Source organism: Eurypyga helias, unplaced genomic scaffold (genome assembly GCF_000690775.1).
Source record: "Eurypyga helias isolate BGI_N326 unplaced genomic scaffold, ASM69077v1 scaffold33629, whole genome shotgun sequence".
Classification (NCBI taxonomy): domain Eukaryota; kingdom Metazoa; phylum Chordata; class Aves; order Eurypygiformes; family Eurypygidae; genus Eurypyga; species Eurypyga helias.
The window spans coordinates 2,790-16,821 of NW_010270661.1; the positions used below are offsets into that span (position 1 = coordinate 2,790).

The following is a 14,032-nucleotide window of genomic DNA, read 5'->3' on the forward strand; positions in this document are numbered from 1 at the left end:
AAGGCGCACCCACAGCCGAGGCGACGTTGCACAGCTCAAGACAGTGGCTCCAGTTCTGCAGGGGAAGCCCCTACCACTGGCCACCTCTTGGTAGGAGAAACTCTGCCAAAGGTTTTTAACCTGAGTGCATCCTAAACCAGGGCTTTGGGAAGGAGAGGACACGGGTCTGTGCGTTGCCAGCGCAAAGGCAGAGTGTCGTCCTCCCTGCCCCATGGAAGGGCAGGGTGGCACCTGGGTGACAGGGGTGCTGCATCCCGCTAACAACATCCGATGTCAGACAGGGTGAGCCCAGCACCATGCCCACAGGTCCCTCTGCCAGAGCTGATTCTTGCACGCTTGTGACACAGGCCAGAGATTTATCCTTGGACCTGCACCCACTCCAGTCCTGCTAACACCCCTTCCTTGAATATTTGGCCAAAATTCCTACTCCTGGGCACCCACCCCAACCATTCCCTCTGGGTCTCGCTTAAGAAGCAAGCACTGGGGACGATCACCTTCCCTCCACGCTGCCTTCGGCTCCGGGGGCCACCCCCCAGGCACCATCCCCACCTCCGGTCTTCTCCATCCCATAAAGGTATTCAGGGCTTCGGTGTCTAAACAACCACCGATCCTGGATCCCAGCAGCCACAAAAGCAACTGAGGCAGAAAGCAGAGCAAGGAGGAAGGGGATAGCGAGGCCACAGGGATAGTGCAGCGCACGGCGCATGGACGGCATGGATCCGGCACAGCTCCGCTTCTGCTGCCACCGCATCCTACCCTCATGGTAATTAAGGGAGCTAAAATAAGTAGGGATGGTTTCATCCCTGCAGGGATAATTCCTCCTCCCAGAGCGGTGTGTGCTTGCCGGGCTGCCCCAGAGGTTGGGGATGAGGCAGCCAAAGCCAGTAGGTTGGAAATGGAAATTTCCCAGGAAGGGGGGAAAGTGCTTCTCTCTGGGGCGTCAGCAGCCCTTGCCCTCCAACAACTTTATTTGCCACTGCTGTGTCCCTAAATAGCTCCTCGAAGCAGCTGCTGGGAGTTTACATCTCCTTCGCCTCTGCTCTCCTCCTGGCTTTGGGAAACAGACTCATGCAGCCCCTATTCCCAAGAAACCCACCCCGGGGGGCGGAAACCTCCTGCAGCCACTGCAGGGACCCCACAGCACTGCTGCCCACCCCAGCACAGCCCTCTGCTACAGGCCCTATGTTGGGGAGTGCAGAGCCCCATGAAATTTGGGTCTCTAAGGTCAGGAATGGAAACCACAAGCCTTTGGTGGGTCGGGATCCAAGGATGCACTTGGCCTTTTGGAGAAGGGGTGATGTGCCAAGAGGGAAGCAGCTCCCTGGGTTCAGTGGGGCTGGCAACCCACTTAAGTGACCCCAACCACAACCCATTCACCATCCTTACCCACGGTCAGGGATGCGTCGGGAGAGAAGAGCACACAGGGCATGAGAAGAAGTGCCGGGAGACCAAGCGGCGAGGGAAGGGTACGCACAGGGACCGACGCTTGCGCTCAGCCAAAGCGCTGAAGTCAGCACTCTCCGGAGCCATCTGTTCCCGACGAAGCCCCGGCGCAGACGGACTCACCCAGGCTCCCGTCAGCGGATGCCGCAGTTCGGCGATTCACGCGGCGAGGGGCTGGGGACGGTGTACAGCCGGACCCCACCTCTGCGGCCACGCTAACTTTGGGGAAGGGGCTGGAAAATTATCTATTAGCCACGCCGTGGGAAAGCTTTTTCCACCTTTTTTCTGGTGGTGTGAGCTGGGTTTTAAATGGCAGCACAGCTCTCTGCTGCCGGGCCAGAGACCTGACTCAAGCTGGTTTTCCCTTATTCCAGAGCACAGGTAACCACCCGCTTGATGGGCTCTAAACGCCCATTTGAAAAGGCCAAGTTCAGCAAGCAGCCTATTAGCGAAGCCAGCGAGAGCCTCTGCACTTGCCTCCCAAGCGTAATTGCAAAACGCAGCGTCAACAGGACCTCGTGGGTGTCTCAGATCTGTTTCTTCCCTGGATCCCTCCAGGCTGCCCGGCAGGAGCCCCAGGGAGGCGCAGAGCGAGCCTGCACAGTGCTGCAGGCCAGGGAAACTGAGGCAGAGCAGTGCCAAGCAGCAGGGGGAGGTTGCAAAGTGCCAACTGTACGGCATTTACTCTGTGCCATCACCCCGTGCCACGATGGGCCCTCTCTGCTCCGTAGCCAGCCCGGCTGCCTTGCAGGGCACCAAGACGCCAAGGAAAGCAAGGAGCTGTGGGAAGGGAACCGCACAGCCTTGCCCGGTCGGTCTCGAGACCATCCCTCGCCAGACGCTGATCTCCACCAGCCTTGTGCAGCCTCGTTAAAGCTACGCTAAGCCGTAACTCATCAGAGCAGGGCAGTCCATGGTAAGAGTTGGCAGCACCAACTTCAGCTTTCAGGCCTCCTTCCAACAGCAGACGGGTGTCACCCACAGCATCGCCTTCCCGGCTCCTTACCCACTGTGGAAAGTGGCTTTGGAGATGCTCCTCCAGCTGCTCGGGAGAGGAGGGCAAGGGGGTGATGCTGCTCCCCTCGCCCCTCAGGCCGGCGTGGGGGGGGACATACCTGGAGCAAACACCCACAAGGTTAATAGTGCCCCAAAGCAGCCTCGAATGCGAACGGGGGCCTGCGAGGGACCCCCGCCCTGCCCAGAGCCCAGGCAGGCGGCTGGGGCTTTGGGGCAGCCAGACAGCCTGGTCACCCCTCCATCCCCAGCCTGCCCCCCTCTACTCCCTGTCACCGGCCTCCCAGCGCCACCTAACGACACGGGGACCGGCGATAAGGACCTTGGCAGGGAAGCTGGAGGCGTGCTGGTCCCTGGGGAGAGGGATGGGGAGGCAGGAGGACACGCGGCTGGGGCTGGGGGACACGGGCAGCAGAGAAAGGGGGAGCTGGAGGTGTTGAATAAGGATTTACACATCACAATGATCCTCTGCGCTGGAGGCTCGGTCCTCCATCCCTGCCCTTCGCTGACCTTGATCATCCCATGGCTTTCCGGCAGCCCAGCATTAACCCCAGGGCCCTGGCCAAGTTCTGGGCTGAGCAAGGACACTGGGCTCAGCAGAGAAAGATATTCCCTTTAATCTGATGTCCAAAAACTGTCCTGAAGCACCACTGGCTTGGGAACAACCATTCACCATGCTCAGAGCAAGCACGGCAGCCCGCGTCACGGCTACAAAAGCACCATGACGTCAACATTCGAGGCAGCGTAGAAGAAAACACCAGGGAAGAGCCATCCCATCGTTTCCCAATACCTGCAGACTGGACACAGCCACCACAACCCCTTCACCGTCACATTTCTGGCTGGGCTGTCTATCGAAACGGCTGCTCCCTGCCCAAAGAGCAACCCCCTCACCTCCACACCCCCCTTCCCAAATCTCTTATTGGCCTCTGAACCCAGAGCTGACGTAATCTCCCGCTCGAGAGTTCAGCGTTAGGACCGCACCAGCCGCGAGACGTAACGAGGGCCACATCCCACAGGCAGCTGTTCCACAAAAGCTTTATTGCTCGTTTGCGTACGAGTTCCCAGCATCGCATTTCCTGAGTTTCTTAATGAGCTTGCAAATGAGATTTAAATAGAAAAGGGTAAAAAAAAAAAAAAGAGAACCACCTGGTGCTATTCAGACCTGAATACATGTCTCTGTGTTTGACAGTTTGACACTCTGGGCATCAAGGAGTTGACAGAAATTACTGCAGTGCTTGAACCGTACAGTATCCTAATTCTTCCACATGAAAGCAAACAGCATGTTTAAGTTTGCTTTAAATTACTAGATTTGTAGTCATTGATATATTTTAATTATCCCCATTTCATAATATAATACAGTATTTGTATTTAAAAATGGGAGTTGGGAGTTTTGTGTCAATATTCTTATTTGTAACCATATTTAGCATAAGAAATGGATTTTATAAGGTTATTTTTTTCTTGAGCTGCATGATTATGAAAAGGTGCTTTTTTCAGTACTTTGAAAGATCTGAGGAGAGAACAGAAGAGTACTTAAAGAGAGAAGCCACAGATCTCACTTGCCTGAGGTTGGCCCAGAGGTAGGACGGGAGTACAGAGCGTGGGCAAGCCCCCTGCCTTGGGAGAGGGTGTGGTGGTTGAGCATGGACCCGAGACAAACCACCAGCTGCCCTGGCTCCATCACGGAGCCTAATTTGTTTCCAACCCGCAGCCACCAGCAACCGTCATTGTCACCACTCAGACAGGTCAGAGCGGAGCGGCCGCAACCCTGCGGTGCTCCCGCGGGGGAGTCGGGGACGGTGCGGGTGGCAGGACCAACGCTGACGCGGCCCCTGCGCCACAGATAAAGAGGAGATTAGGGCTCGCGGCTTGTAATCTGCTTAAAACCTGACACCGTCACCACAGTCAGTTTGCTAAGAGAAGCATTTAATGAGCTTCAAAACACACAGGCCCAAAAAAAAAACCCCAACCCCACCAGCGAACGAAGGGAAAGGGCTCACGGCATCGCTTGCACCAGTCAGCACTGGCAGGTGCCGAGGACCACGGGACCGTGATCCGGAACAAGGCACTTACATGCTCGTTATCCCAATCCACCCCCGGAGCTAGAACCTGGGTTCTGCTGGGGTTAAACTGTGGGAGGCAGAGAGCAAGCGAATGCCCTTGTCTGTTTGTTTAGAGCTCACAACAAGCGGAGAGCAAACGGTCCCTCCCTGCGCCAAGGAGCTGCCTTGCCTTGGGACACGGTGCAGGAGATGCGGCGCTCGGCCGGCTGCTCCGAGTGGAAGGCAGCCACGGAGAAAGAAGCCAGACTCAGGCAGCAGGTCCAATTTGGCTTTCCTGGAAGGGTTTATTTAAAAAAAACCAATTATTATTAAAAGAAGCCTGCTCAGGCACGAACGACAAGGCATTTGGCTTGAGGCTTCAAGGGGAAGCAGCAAGACACGAGGGAGTTTATCTTGCGACTGGCCGTGGGGGAGGCGTCTGGCCAGGCCTCCCGCCAGGCGCGTATCTCCCGGTACCCGCCGGCCCGTTTGCTGACGCTCGAAGGACCCAAACGCAAGAACCGCCCCCCGAGGGGGCGGCCGGGCTGCAGAGACGCGGGGCCAGCCAGCAGCCTCAGAGGTTTTGAAACACTCACTGTGGGAACCCAGAGTTCACGCGCCTTCCCGGCGTGGCCACCAGCCCCAGGCACAAGCCCTGCACCCCGCTGGGGTCGGCCCAGGATGGCGCCGGCTGGAGCATGCCACGTTCCCATCCCGGCTGCTTTAGTGACCGATCAGCTGCAGCATCTCCTGAGGATCCACTATCTTCTCTCGGGGTTTGCCAGCAGCTTTTCCTCTTGCCACTTCAGCAGCATCTATCTTCTCCCAGTCGGAGAAGGAAACGGGGCGGACACCTGGGGTGACAGCAAGAGACAGGAGACGAGTTAACGAAGTAAAAACGAGTTCAGCCTCCCCTCCCCGTTAGCAGGGACCTGAAGTGCCAAGCAAACCCTGTCCTTTTCCGTCTGACACGGCATCAGACTTCCTCACCAAAGAGTAATGATTCCTAACACCGCGAGGAGAGGGATGGCAGGTTCCAGTCGACTCAGATCAGTCAGACCTGCGCAAGCCCTAACAACAGCAAGCACGGCACCACCTTAGGGGACAAAACCCTGCCAGTTCACTGCTAAACCTCAGTTAAGAGGCAAAACACACACACTTTAATTGAACGCCGTTAAACACAGCAACAGCAAATTACTCTCTTGGGCATTTTAATCTTTCCCCCAACTTGCCTGGAAGGATTACTAGGAAAACCACTCAAGAGCAACAGCTCACCGTCCAGGCAGCTGACAGTGACATTTTACCCAAGGTCCGTGCTGGTTTTAATGGCCCTTCCCAGAAAGTGGTCATTAACCTTAGCAATGACACTGAATTCGAGGGAATTCAGCCCTGTTATCCCTGAGCTTTGGAGCAATGAAACATCAGCACGTTTCCCTGGCTCGGACACCGCTCCCAAAAGCTGCTCGTGGGACTCGCTGCCCCAGGATACGCCAATCCAGAAGTTTGGCTCCATCATACCTTCACGGAGGTTGCTACAGCGCCCTGCTACTGACCTCGGCTGCGCAGGATGCTCCCCACGGCCCCAAAGCCTTCTCTGGAGGTGGACACATCCAACACGCCCACCTGGAGATCCTCCAGCACGGAGTGGGCAGTGTCAAAGCTGTCGTTCATGGTGGTGATGATCACGCCCGTGGGGCCTCTCTTCACCCACCCGCTGCAGTACAGACCTGCACGGGCACACAGAGCAGCCAGGCTCAGGCCAGCACGTGGCCTCTTGGACTTGTCCCCGGTGTCACATCAAGCTGTGGGCAGTGGAAGGATCCACCCCTGCGGTAGGCAGAGAGTGTGGCCCTTCAAGGGTGCTGCCAGAGGAATCTGTGCACCTGCAGACAGCCCTCTGTGCTGTGCCACTTCAGTAACTGACTCCAAGGCCCTGTTTGCTGCAAAACCAGACACCCCTAACGCGAGCTGGGGACGGGCCAGGTCCTACTGCCTGACAGAGGCAGCTCGTTTCCTCCGTTTCCACTCTCCAACTGAGGCACGGAACCACCTTGTATCAGTGCCCTTGGTGAATAGGCCTTCCCACTCCAAAGCCCCCAGCCCACGAGTTGCACTTGCTGTGTCCCATGCGGATACAGACCTGGGACACCCTCCACTCTGCCCGAGCTGTTGGGGATAATGCCATGCTGGGTGTCAAAGGGTACTGCCGGGTCCAGGGGCAGGCTCCGGTAGCCAATACTGCTGAGCACGAGCCCGCACTCCAGCTCCTCCACGTCTCCAGTTGGGACAGCTTTGGCAGAGTCACCCGAGCCCTGGGAGAGAAAGGAAGAGGCTGCTGACTACCAGTCACCAGGTGCAGAGCAGCAGCCTCTTTCAGTCCTCTTCGGCATCCTTGATCCGTGGTTATTTGCTAAAGGTCTTTCTGCAGCAGCAGCATGGAAACAGCTTGCTTTAGGCGGGGAAAGGCTCCTGCTGGTGGTACCAACTTCCCTGAGAGCCTGCCAGTGGCCACTCCAACCAGCCAGGCAACACAAAGCTGTCTTTGGAGACATTCCCAAGGGCTGCAGGGCATCCTGCTCCATCCCCAGCCCCGTTAGGGCCACACCAGTCCCCCCACGAGCCCTTACCTCCAGGCGGGTCAGGGCCATGCGGACACCCCTTGCCTGCTTCCCGTCAGCAGTGGGCAGCACCTCCTGGGGACTGCGCTGGAACTTCAGCCCCCACTCCCGGGGAGCTGCTACCTGCTCCACGGTCTTCTTCCCAGGCTTCTCCAGGGCTGTTTTGATCATCAGCTCAGTCAGTCGCTTCCTGGGCCTGGGGGCATCTAGGAAGAAAAAATGAGCTTCAGGACAGGAACCTCAGCAAAAGGCCCTCGGGACACACGGCAGGGAGCTGAGGCCACATCAAGGCAGTTTCAGTGGTATGCGGGTGTCCATTTGGAGTCTGTCATGTAGACAGGAGGCCAAAGCCTTTGAGATGACAAACTGCGAGTCATACTGACCAGGAGAGCTCCCTGAGGCTTGAGGCCAGTGGGACACACAAATCAAAGCCTGCGATTTTGCTGTCTTGCTGGTGCTCAGAGGCAGCAGCCCGTGGAAAAGAGCAAGTCTCTGGACACCCTTGAACTCGGTGTTTTGGTTTTAGCTTTGCAGGAAGTTCTTAAATCAACAGCCTTGGGATCTCTCCTGCAAGGTTCCCCCAGCAACTCCTGAACCTCCTGCCATCATCACTCAGAGAGTAAGCATCGCTCTCACGGAGCAAAGTGGTTGCACAAACCGAGACACACGCCGTTCCCTTATCTTTGTGGCCTCCTAGCACTCTGAGGACATGCCACACCATGGTCACCTGGCTTTCACATGCCGTGCATCAAACACAGGGCAAGAGTTTCTCTGATGCACATTCTGAGCATCTCCAGGTCACTCCTGGACGCTCACCTGTCAAGGCAAGTCCCTGTCCGGAGGAGCATGGCACACTTCCCTCACCTTTAACAGCACCTTCGAGGCCTGCGAAGTCAGCTGGGTTCAGGACAGGACTGGCACCAGGCAGGTTTATCATCTCCCGCAGCTCCTGGGAATTGCAGGCAGGAAGATGTTACCTCCAGCACAGAGAAGTCGTCCAACAGCCCCAGGTTCCCTTCCCCAGCGGTCCAGGCTAGGAGGCAGGAAATGGGTGCAGGAAGAATGCCTGGGTTCCCCACCCATCCCTAGACCACCTCTCCCCATCAGGAATGGGCAGCCTGACTCTGGGAAGCAGAGCTGCCCTCCAACACCCCCACCAGCCTCACCTTGATGGTGAAGGCAACTTGGAGAGGTCCCCTTCTCCCAGCCAGCCAGACGCGCTTCACCTTGCTGGAGGCGAGAGCTGCCAGAGAGCCGTCAGTGATGTCTGTCTTCTGCAAGACAGAGACAGGAGAGTGGCACGAGGGCAGATCCGGAGGGAGCTGGGGGGAAGTCACAGCCTCTGAAGGTGACAAATCAGCAGAAAAGCAGGCTGTGCATGCAGAGAGCCTGAGCAAGGAAAACAAGCCCTTTGCACAGAGCTATTTGCACAGTCCCTCAGCACTGAGGGACTTTCCGAGGCCAGAACGCACCAGATGTAAGGAGCCAGCACCCCACGAGATGGCCTTGGGGGATCTGCCCGAGCAGGTTAATCCTGGGGCTAACGGACCAAAGCCTTCCAGCCATCGTGATTTTGGGGTGCCTGCGGATGCCATCAGGTGACTTCCCAGCTCAGGACATGCAGGCATTTGGGTGAAACCCACTGCAAACCACAGCTCAAATCTCTGTCTGCCTGCTGCAGGCAGCTCCAGGCACAAACACAAGCATCGCCAGGGCTCAGCTGATGGTTGGAATTGAGCAACTCCATGCTCGTTTCCAACCGTGGGCATCTATCTAGATTGCAAGAAGATCTTCTCCAGAGAAGACACGAAGGGAGGGACATCAGATAACCAGCATAAACCATTCCAGACCAATGTTCTTAACAAGAAACTGCCTGTACCCCCTGGCACTCGTTTCCAGTGCCGTGTCCTTCGCAGCACTGCTTCCCAGCTGGCTTTAGCCGCCGGTTGGCAGCGCCTCCAACTTTTTTATTTAATTTAGATATTAATACAGGAAGTTGTTGCACAGCTGTAACGAACCTCGTGGCAGTTATCCAGGAGGGAGAGCCTTTGCTGCCAACATCTGGGGCAGCAGCTGTACAGAGCAGCTGGTGCACACCAGCTCCCAGATGTCTATAGGGGAGTGCGGCAGGGGGGAGGAGAGGTCCACCAGTTTGGACCAGCAAACAGTGTGCCCAGTGCTACCAGCAGGAACCAGGCTACTTCCCTCAGCTACAGCAGAAAAAAATCCCAACAAAAGCAGCTTCTAGTCTGGTGATGGAAAAGGATGAGTAACTCTTCCTTTGCTTCTCACAGGAAAGGATAAAGCTGAACTACCAACCTTTTGGGTACCAGCAGCCCAGGAGGCAGCAGCAACCCAGAGAGCTCTGCAGAGTTACCCAAGGCATGGCCTCAGCCTTGGATCACACCCTATGGACTGTGAATCCATAGGGTGCCCCCAAGGGGCAACAGCCTTCCCTCAGGAAAAGATCCCAAAGGCAGAGGAGTCTGAGGTTTCGCTGAGATGGGTGGGAACCGGCACCCACCCAGCAAGGAGAGAATTCGGGTCCTAGGCTGCCTTTGTGGCACAGAGAACCCCCGTGACTCACCCTGAGGAGACTCAGCGGGGACAGGAGGATCCGGGCAATGTCCAGCGCCACGTTGCCGTGACCCAGAATCAGCGCTGTCTCGCAGCTCAGGTCAGGCTTCAGCTGTGGGGAGAGGAAGACCCAGCTGTGAGCGTGTCCTCCCAGCCTCCATGAGGTCCACTCCCTCAGATCCACTCCCACCACCTGAATTCCCTTCCACCCCTCTTTTCCCCAAACAGAAGTGATGCAGATGGGAAAACTCCACCCCAGCCTCCTCCTTGAGTGGACACAGCAGCATAGCCACTCCAGGCACCCCAGCTGATCCCTCTGCCCCTATTCCTGTGATGGTATCTCTGGAAGCTGGAGCCGTTTTGGCCAAAAAACCTCCTCGGGCCAAAGCAGAGCATCACCCCCCAGGGTTCCCATCTGGCCCGGCCAAAACAAGCTGCCAACCTACAGAGCCAGCTAATCCGCTCTCACTGATGTGCAAATTGTTCACATTTCTACCATCTAAGAAGGATTTAATCTGGTGCCTGCTAATCTTTTCCAATTGCAGGCCTTTCAGGACTTAATCTGGAGCTGAACGCCTGTGTTTGGATGCTGGATGGGGAGGAAGAGCAGGGAAAGACACTGCTGTACTCACATCCCGGTTCTCGGGCAGCCCGTTGTACCAGCCCACGAATGCTCGGGCCGAATAAACGCCAGAGAGGTTCTCCCCTGGGATCCCCAAGACACGGTTATCTTCAGCACCGTAACTCTGAGGAGGGAGCAGACACTGTCAGAGATGTCACCATGAGCAGGGTTTGAGACCAAAGCACAGATCTCCCCTTCCAGCTGCTGCCAGGGATGCTGCATGACTGCCAACCTTTCCCAGCAGCTGGGAAACTCAGTGGAGGGGCTAAACACAGCCCAAGCACAGAAGCTTCATTCACCTCATCCCCCTGGGCTCCAGAACCAACCTTGACCTCCTTGGGTCAAGCAGGGCACGACAAGCTGAGGACTGAACAGGAGGGATAAATCCATGTTAGGATATCGGCCATCCCAGGTAGGAGGTTTCCCAAGCTCTGCCCCTGGCAGTGGGGTTTCAGAGTCCTGCATTTCAGGCCATGCTCTAGCACATGCCCCTTGCAAGACGTGGGACAAGCCTTGTAACATCTGAACTGTCCCAAGGCTGGGGAGAGTTTATCACCGTAATAAGGCACCCAAGAAACGCCTCACCCAAACCCTCTTCCCAAGATCCCAGCAGGGAATAACGCAGCCGACCTTCCCTGTGAGTTCTGGGGAGCGGGGGCAGCCCTGGCTCCGAGGCACGGTACCCACCAGCACCACGGCATGATAAGCCTGCTGCAGCTCTGCCACCGTAACGTCCCTCCCCACGGTGACATTTCCATAGTAGGCGCAGCGCTCCGAGCGTGCCGTCTGCGTGAAGGTGTTGATCACATTCTGCCGAGATCAAACGAGAGCCGAGGAGTTACATTCCATCCACAGCCAGGGCCAAGGCCTGCTGCTGACAGGAGGTCCCCGTTCCCGTCCCCCTCCGGCCTTGAGAAGCTTCTCCCCCTCTCCGGGTCAGTTATTCTGAGACTCTTATCTAACAACAGCCGCAGATAACTCACAGGGAGATAAGTACAGCTGGGCCTTGGCACTCGTTCCACCACCCTCTGCGGAAAGGAAGAGTCCTTTTTCACACCCACCTGAGGAGGATGGGACCCTTTCGGTATCTCCAGCCCCTCTGAGTAAACTCCCTTGGACCAGAAAACTCCTCAAAGGGAGCCCCACTAAACAACCCCTTCCACTGAGGGTGCTGCCTGCCAGACTCTCATCTCCAGCCTCCCTGAAACCCACTTCATCAAGAGAGGATGCAGGGTAGGATGGCACTCAAAGCCTTTTCTTCTGACTGATCAGGGCCACGCAGCAAAACAACCACCAAAACAACCACCAGGCCAGCCGGACTGAGCCTGGTGACAGGTCGGGTACCACCGTGCTGCAGAAGCTGCCCCAAACCCACAACCATTGCGTCCGCTCCTCCTCTCTCAGCTCAAAGGGATCCAGGAATTTTGCTCTGATGATCTCCAAGGGTTAAATGAGGAAATCATCACAACATATTGCTGTGCCTGGATCTCCTGTGTCCTCCTCCCACTGCAACCACCTCCACCTCAGCTCAGCCACAGCAGATACACCTGGGTACAACGCACACTCACTGCAAGGCAAAGGAAAATGGTTGATTTCAAGGAGCTCCTTGGTTTAACTTCTCACCCGGGGGTGCACCTCCTAGATGGAGCCCATCTCTATCATCCCTAATAGCAGATCCATGTGTTCCCAGGGATCTACACCGGGAACGGACTGAGCACAGGCAAACAGCCACGCTCCCTGAGCGCAAGAGTCGGAGTCTGTCCCAGCAGCTGCAGCAAACGGCCAAGATCCTGCTGGCATGAAGTTCCCTGGGACAAGGAAAAACCCATCCGTGCTCCTTGCTCTTGCTCTAGGCCAGGCTGACCAGCACATGGAGCAGCACTTCCCATCACAAGCCCCTGGTTTTGACCTGCTGTCCAGCGCCCTAATGACAGATGTCCTATATCACCTGCCTCTCAGCAGGGACAAGGACGAGGCTTGGCCCTCTCCAGCGTGAGAACTCCACACCTCAGCGAGCCTTGAGGCACCCCGAAAGACGCCGACTGCCTGGCCTGCACCCACCACCACCACCGTGTTCAACCGCACGGGCGAGGGGCCAAGCCCAGCACTAACCTTCACTTCGGGGTGGTCTGGGGCCACCCCAAAACGGACGAGCCCGAAGGGAACAGGCAGCTTCTCATAGATGTCCACCCGGGCCCCACCATGGTGCTGCAGGAGAAGGAAGTCACGGTTAAGGGATGAGGACAGAAAGGCCACGTGAGCCCAGCAGCTCAGGAGGGACATGCAGCGCTCGGCTGCTGCTGGGGGAAATACAGGGCAGGAGGGAGGGTTGCACCAAGATCCCGTAGCCAGAAAAGGCCTGTTCCAGGCTCTTCGATGCACAGGGTGATGCTGTACCTGTTACTGCCAGCTCAGATCACAAGGTGTGGTAGACAGCGTGACTCCAACCACCATCAAGTACATCTCATGGCGGGGGGGTGGTCCATCCTCCTACCCACTGCACAGCCACTCTTCCACACTAACCTGGTGGCTATCTGGCCCAGAAGATTGACAAGAGAGCCCCCACAATGGCTGGGAAGCACTCAGCACAGCACCCAGGTTGCTGTTGGACCTGCCAGGTTGTCTGCCAGCCCCCAGCAGAGATGCTCCTGCCCTGAGATCCCCCTGCACTGAGTCACCTCAGGGTCAGAGCTTTAGACAGATGTTTTGCTGCAAGGCTTTTGTTATCACGTATTTTGAGTCAGCCTCTTCCCAGAGATTAAGCAGCCCTGAAATTTGTCCCTGAGGCTTAGTAACAGCTATTTTCCAATGCTACTGGAGACAACACAGCACGGATTCATGACGGGGTTAAGCTGCTGCATCTCTGGCCAGTGCCAGCAGCCCAGTTCTGTGCTTGGGTCTCATTTCCCAACAGAAATGTGACCACCCAAAGCATGAACATTTACAGACACACGGCAAAGGATCACCTGTGTGCCTTAATTCAGCTGGGGGAGGAGAAGGCAGGAGAGCGGGTTCTGCACATTCCCTTTAATGCACAGTTAACGTCATTCCTGATGCACCCAACGGCTCCCAGTGATGCAGATCTCTGCTGCTTATTTGATTCTAGAAAAATCTCTTGAGCTGAACTCACAGCCCAAGAATGGTCCAGGGACAGGGACAGCAGTGCCCACCCCAGGCAAAACGGGCTGGGAGGACTCTGTGGGGTCTGGGCTCCCCCAAGTAGCCTCCCAACAACACAGATCTGGCTGGAGTAGGACCGGAAGCCCACAAACACACTCCTCAACCCCCTCAGAGCCAGGCAGCATGGAGATGCCTCCCTCAGCGGGCCGGTCCCTGCCCTTACCCACAACCAAATCCCACCCCAGTACCTTGAGGATGTGCTGAGCCGTGTAAAACCCCGCAGGCCCGCTGCCCACCACGCAGACGCGAGGAGCTGCGACAGGCGAGGACAGCCACCGCTTGAAACCTGGAGGCGCGAAGGACAGAGAGGATGTGATGAGGCGTGAGGTGTGAACTCTCAGGTCCAGCTGCTGCCCTCCCCTCCAGCGGGCTCGCCCCGCGGTGCCGGCCATCGCGCGCAGCCAAGCAGCGGGGGAAGGCCAGGGTTTATGTACCCAGCCTGGCGCGTCCCCCCGAAGAGCTTTGAGGCGGAAACGCCTCGAGGTGAAGGCCGCTGGCCCTCGCACTCAGCCAAACCCGCAGCCTTGGCGCTTACGGCT

The 14,032-nt window shown here is 56.9% G+C and overlaps 1 protein-coding gene across 1 annotated transcript; it reads right to left on the reverse strand.

Annotated features, from left to right (window-relative positions):
- Window positions 1-5,219: 5,219 nt before the first annotated feature.
- On the reverse strand, window positions 5,220-13,885 carry FDXR (ferredoxin reductase). The gene is made up of 11 exons (XM_010158542.1): window positions 13,682-13,885; window positions 12,426-12,521; window positions 11,001-11,123; window positions 10,324-10,437; window positions 9,702-9,803; window positions 8,281-8,388; window positions 7,979-8,063; window positions 7,124-7,320; window positions 6,637-6,808; window positions 6,050-6,223; window positions 5,220-5,350 (listed from the first exon to the last, which is right to left on the reverse strand). The coding sequence occupies exons 1-11, from the start codon at window positions 13,883-13,885 to the stop codon at window positions 5,220-5,222; spliced, it is 1,506 nt and encodes a 501-aa protein (XP_010156844.1).
- Between the last annotated feature and the right edge of the window lie 147 nt (window positions 13,886-14,032).

Excerpts from the sequence above, each read along its gene's own strand:
- FDXR (XM_010158542.1), bottom strand. The coding sequence starts at position 13,885 with ATGGCCGGCACCGCGGGGCGAGCCCGCTGGAGGGGAGGGCAGCAGCTG. Across the intron at positions 10,438-11,000 it reads CTTATCATGCCGTGGTGCTG|AGTTACGGTGCTGAAGATAA; the intron begins GTGGGTACCGTG and ends CTCCCTCCTCAG. Across the intron at positions 7,321-7,978 it reads CCTCGAAGGTGCTGTTAAAG|ATGCCCCCAGGCCCAGGAAG; the intron begins GTGAGGGAAGTG and ends TTTTCTTCCTAG.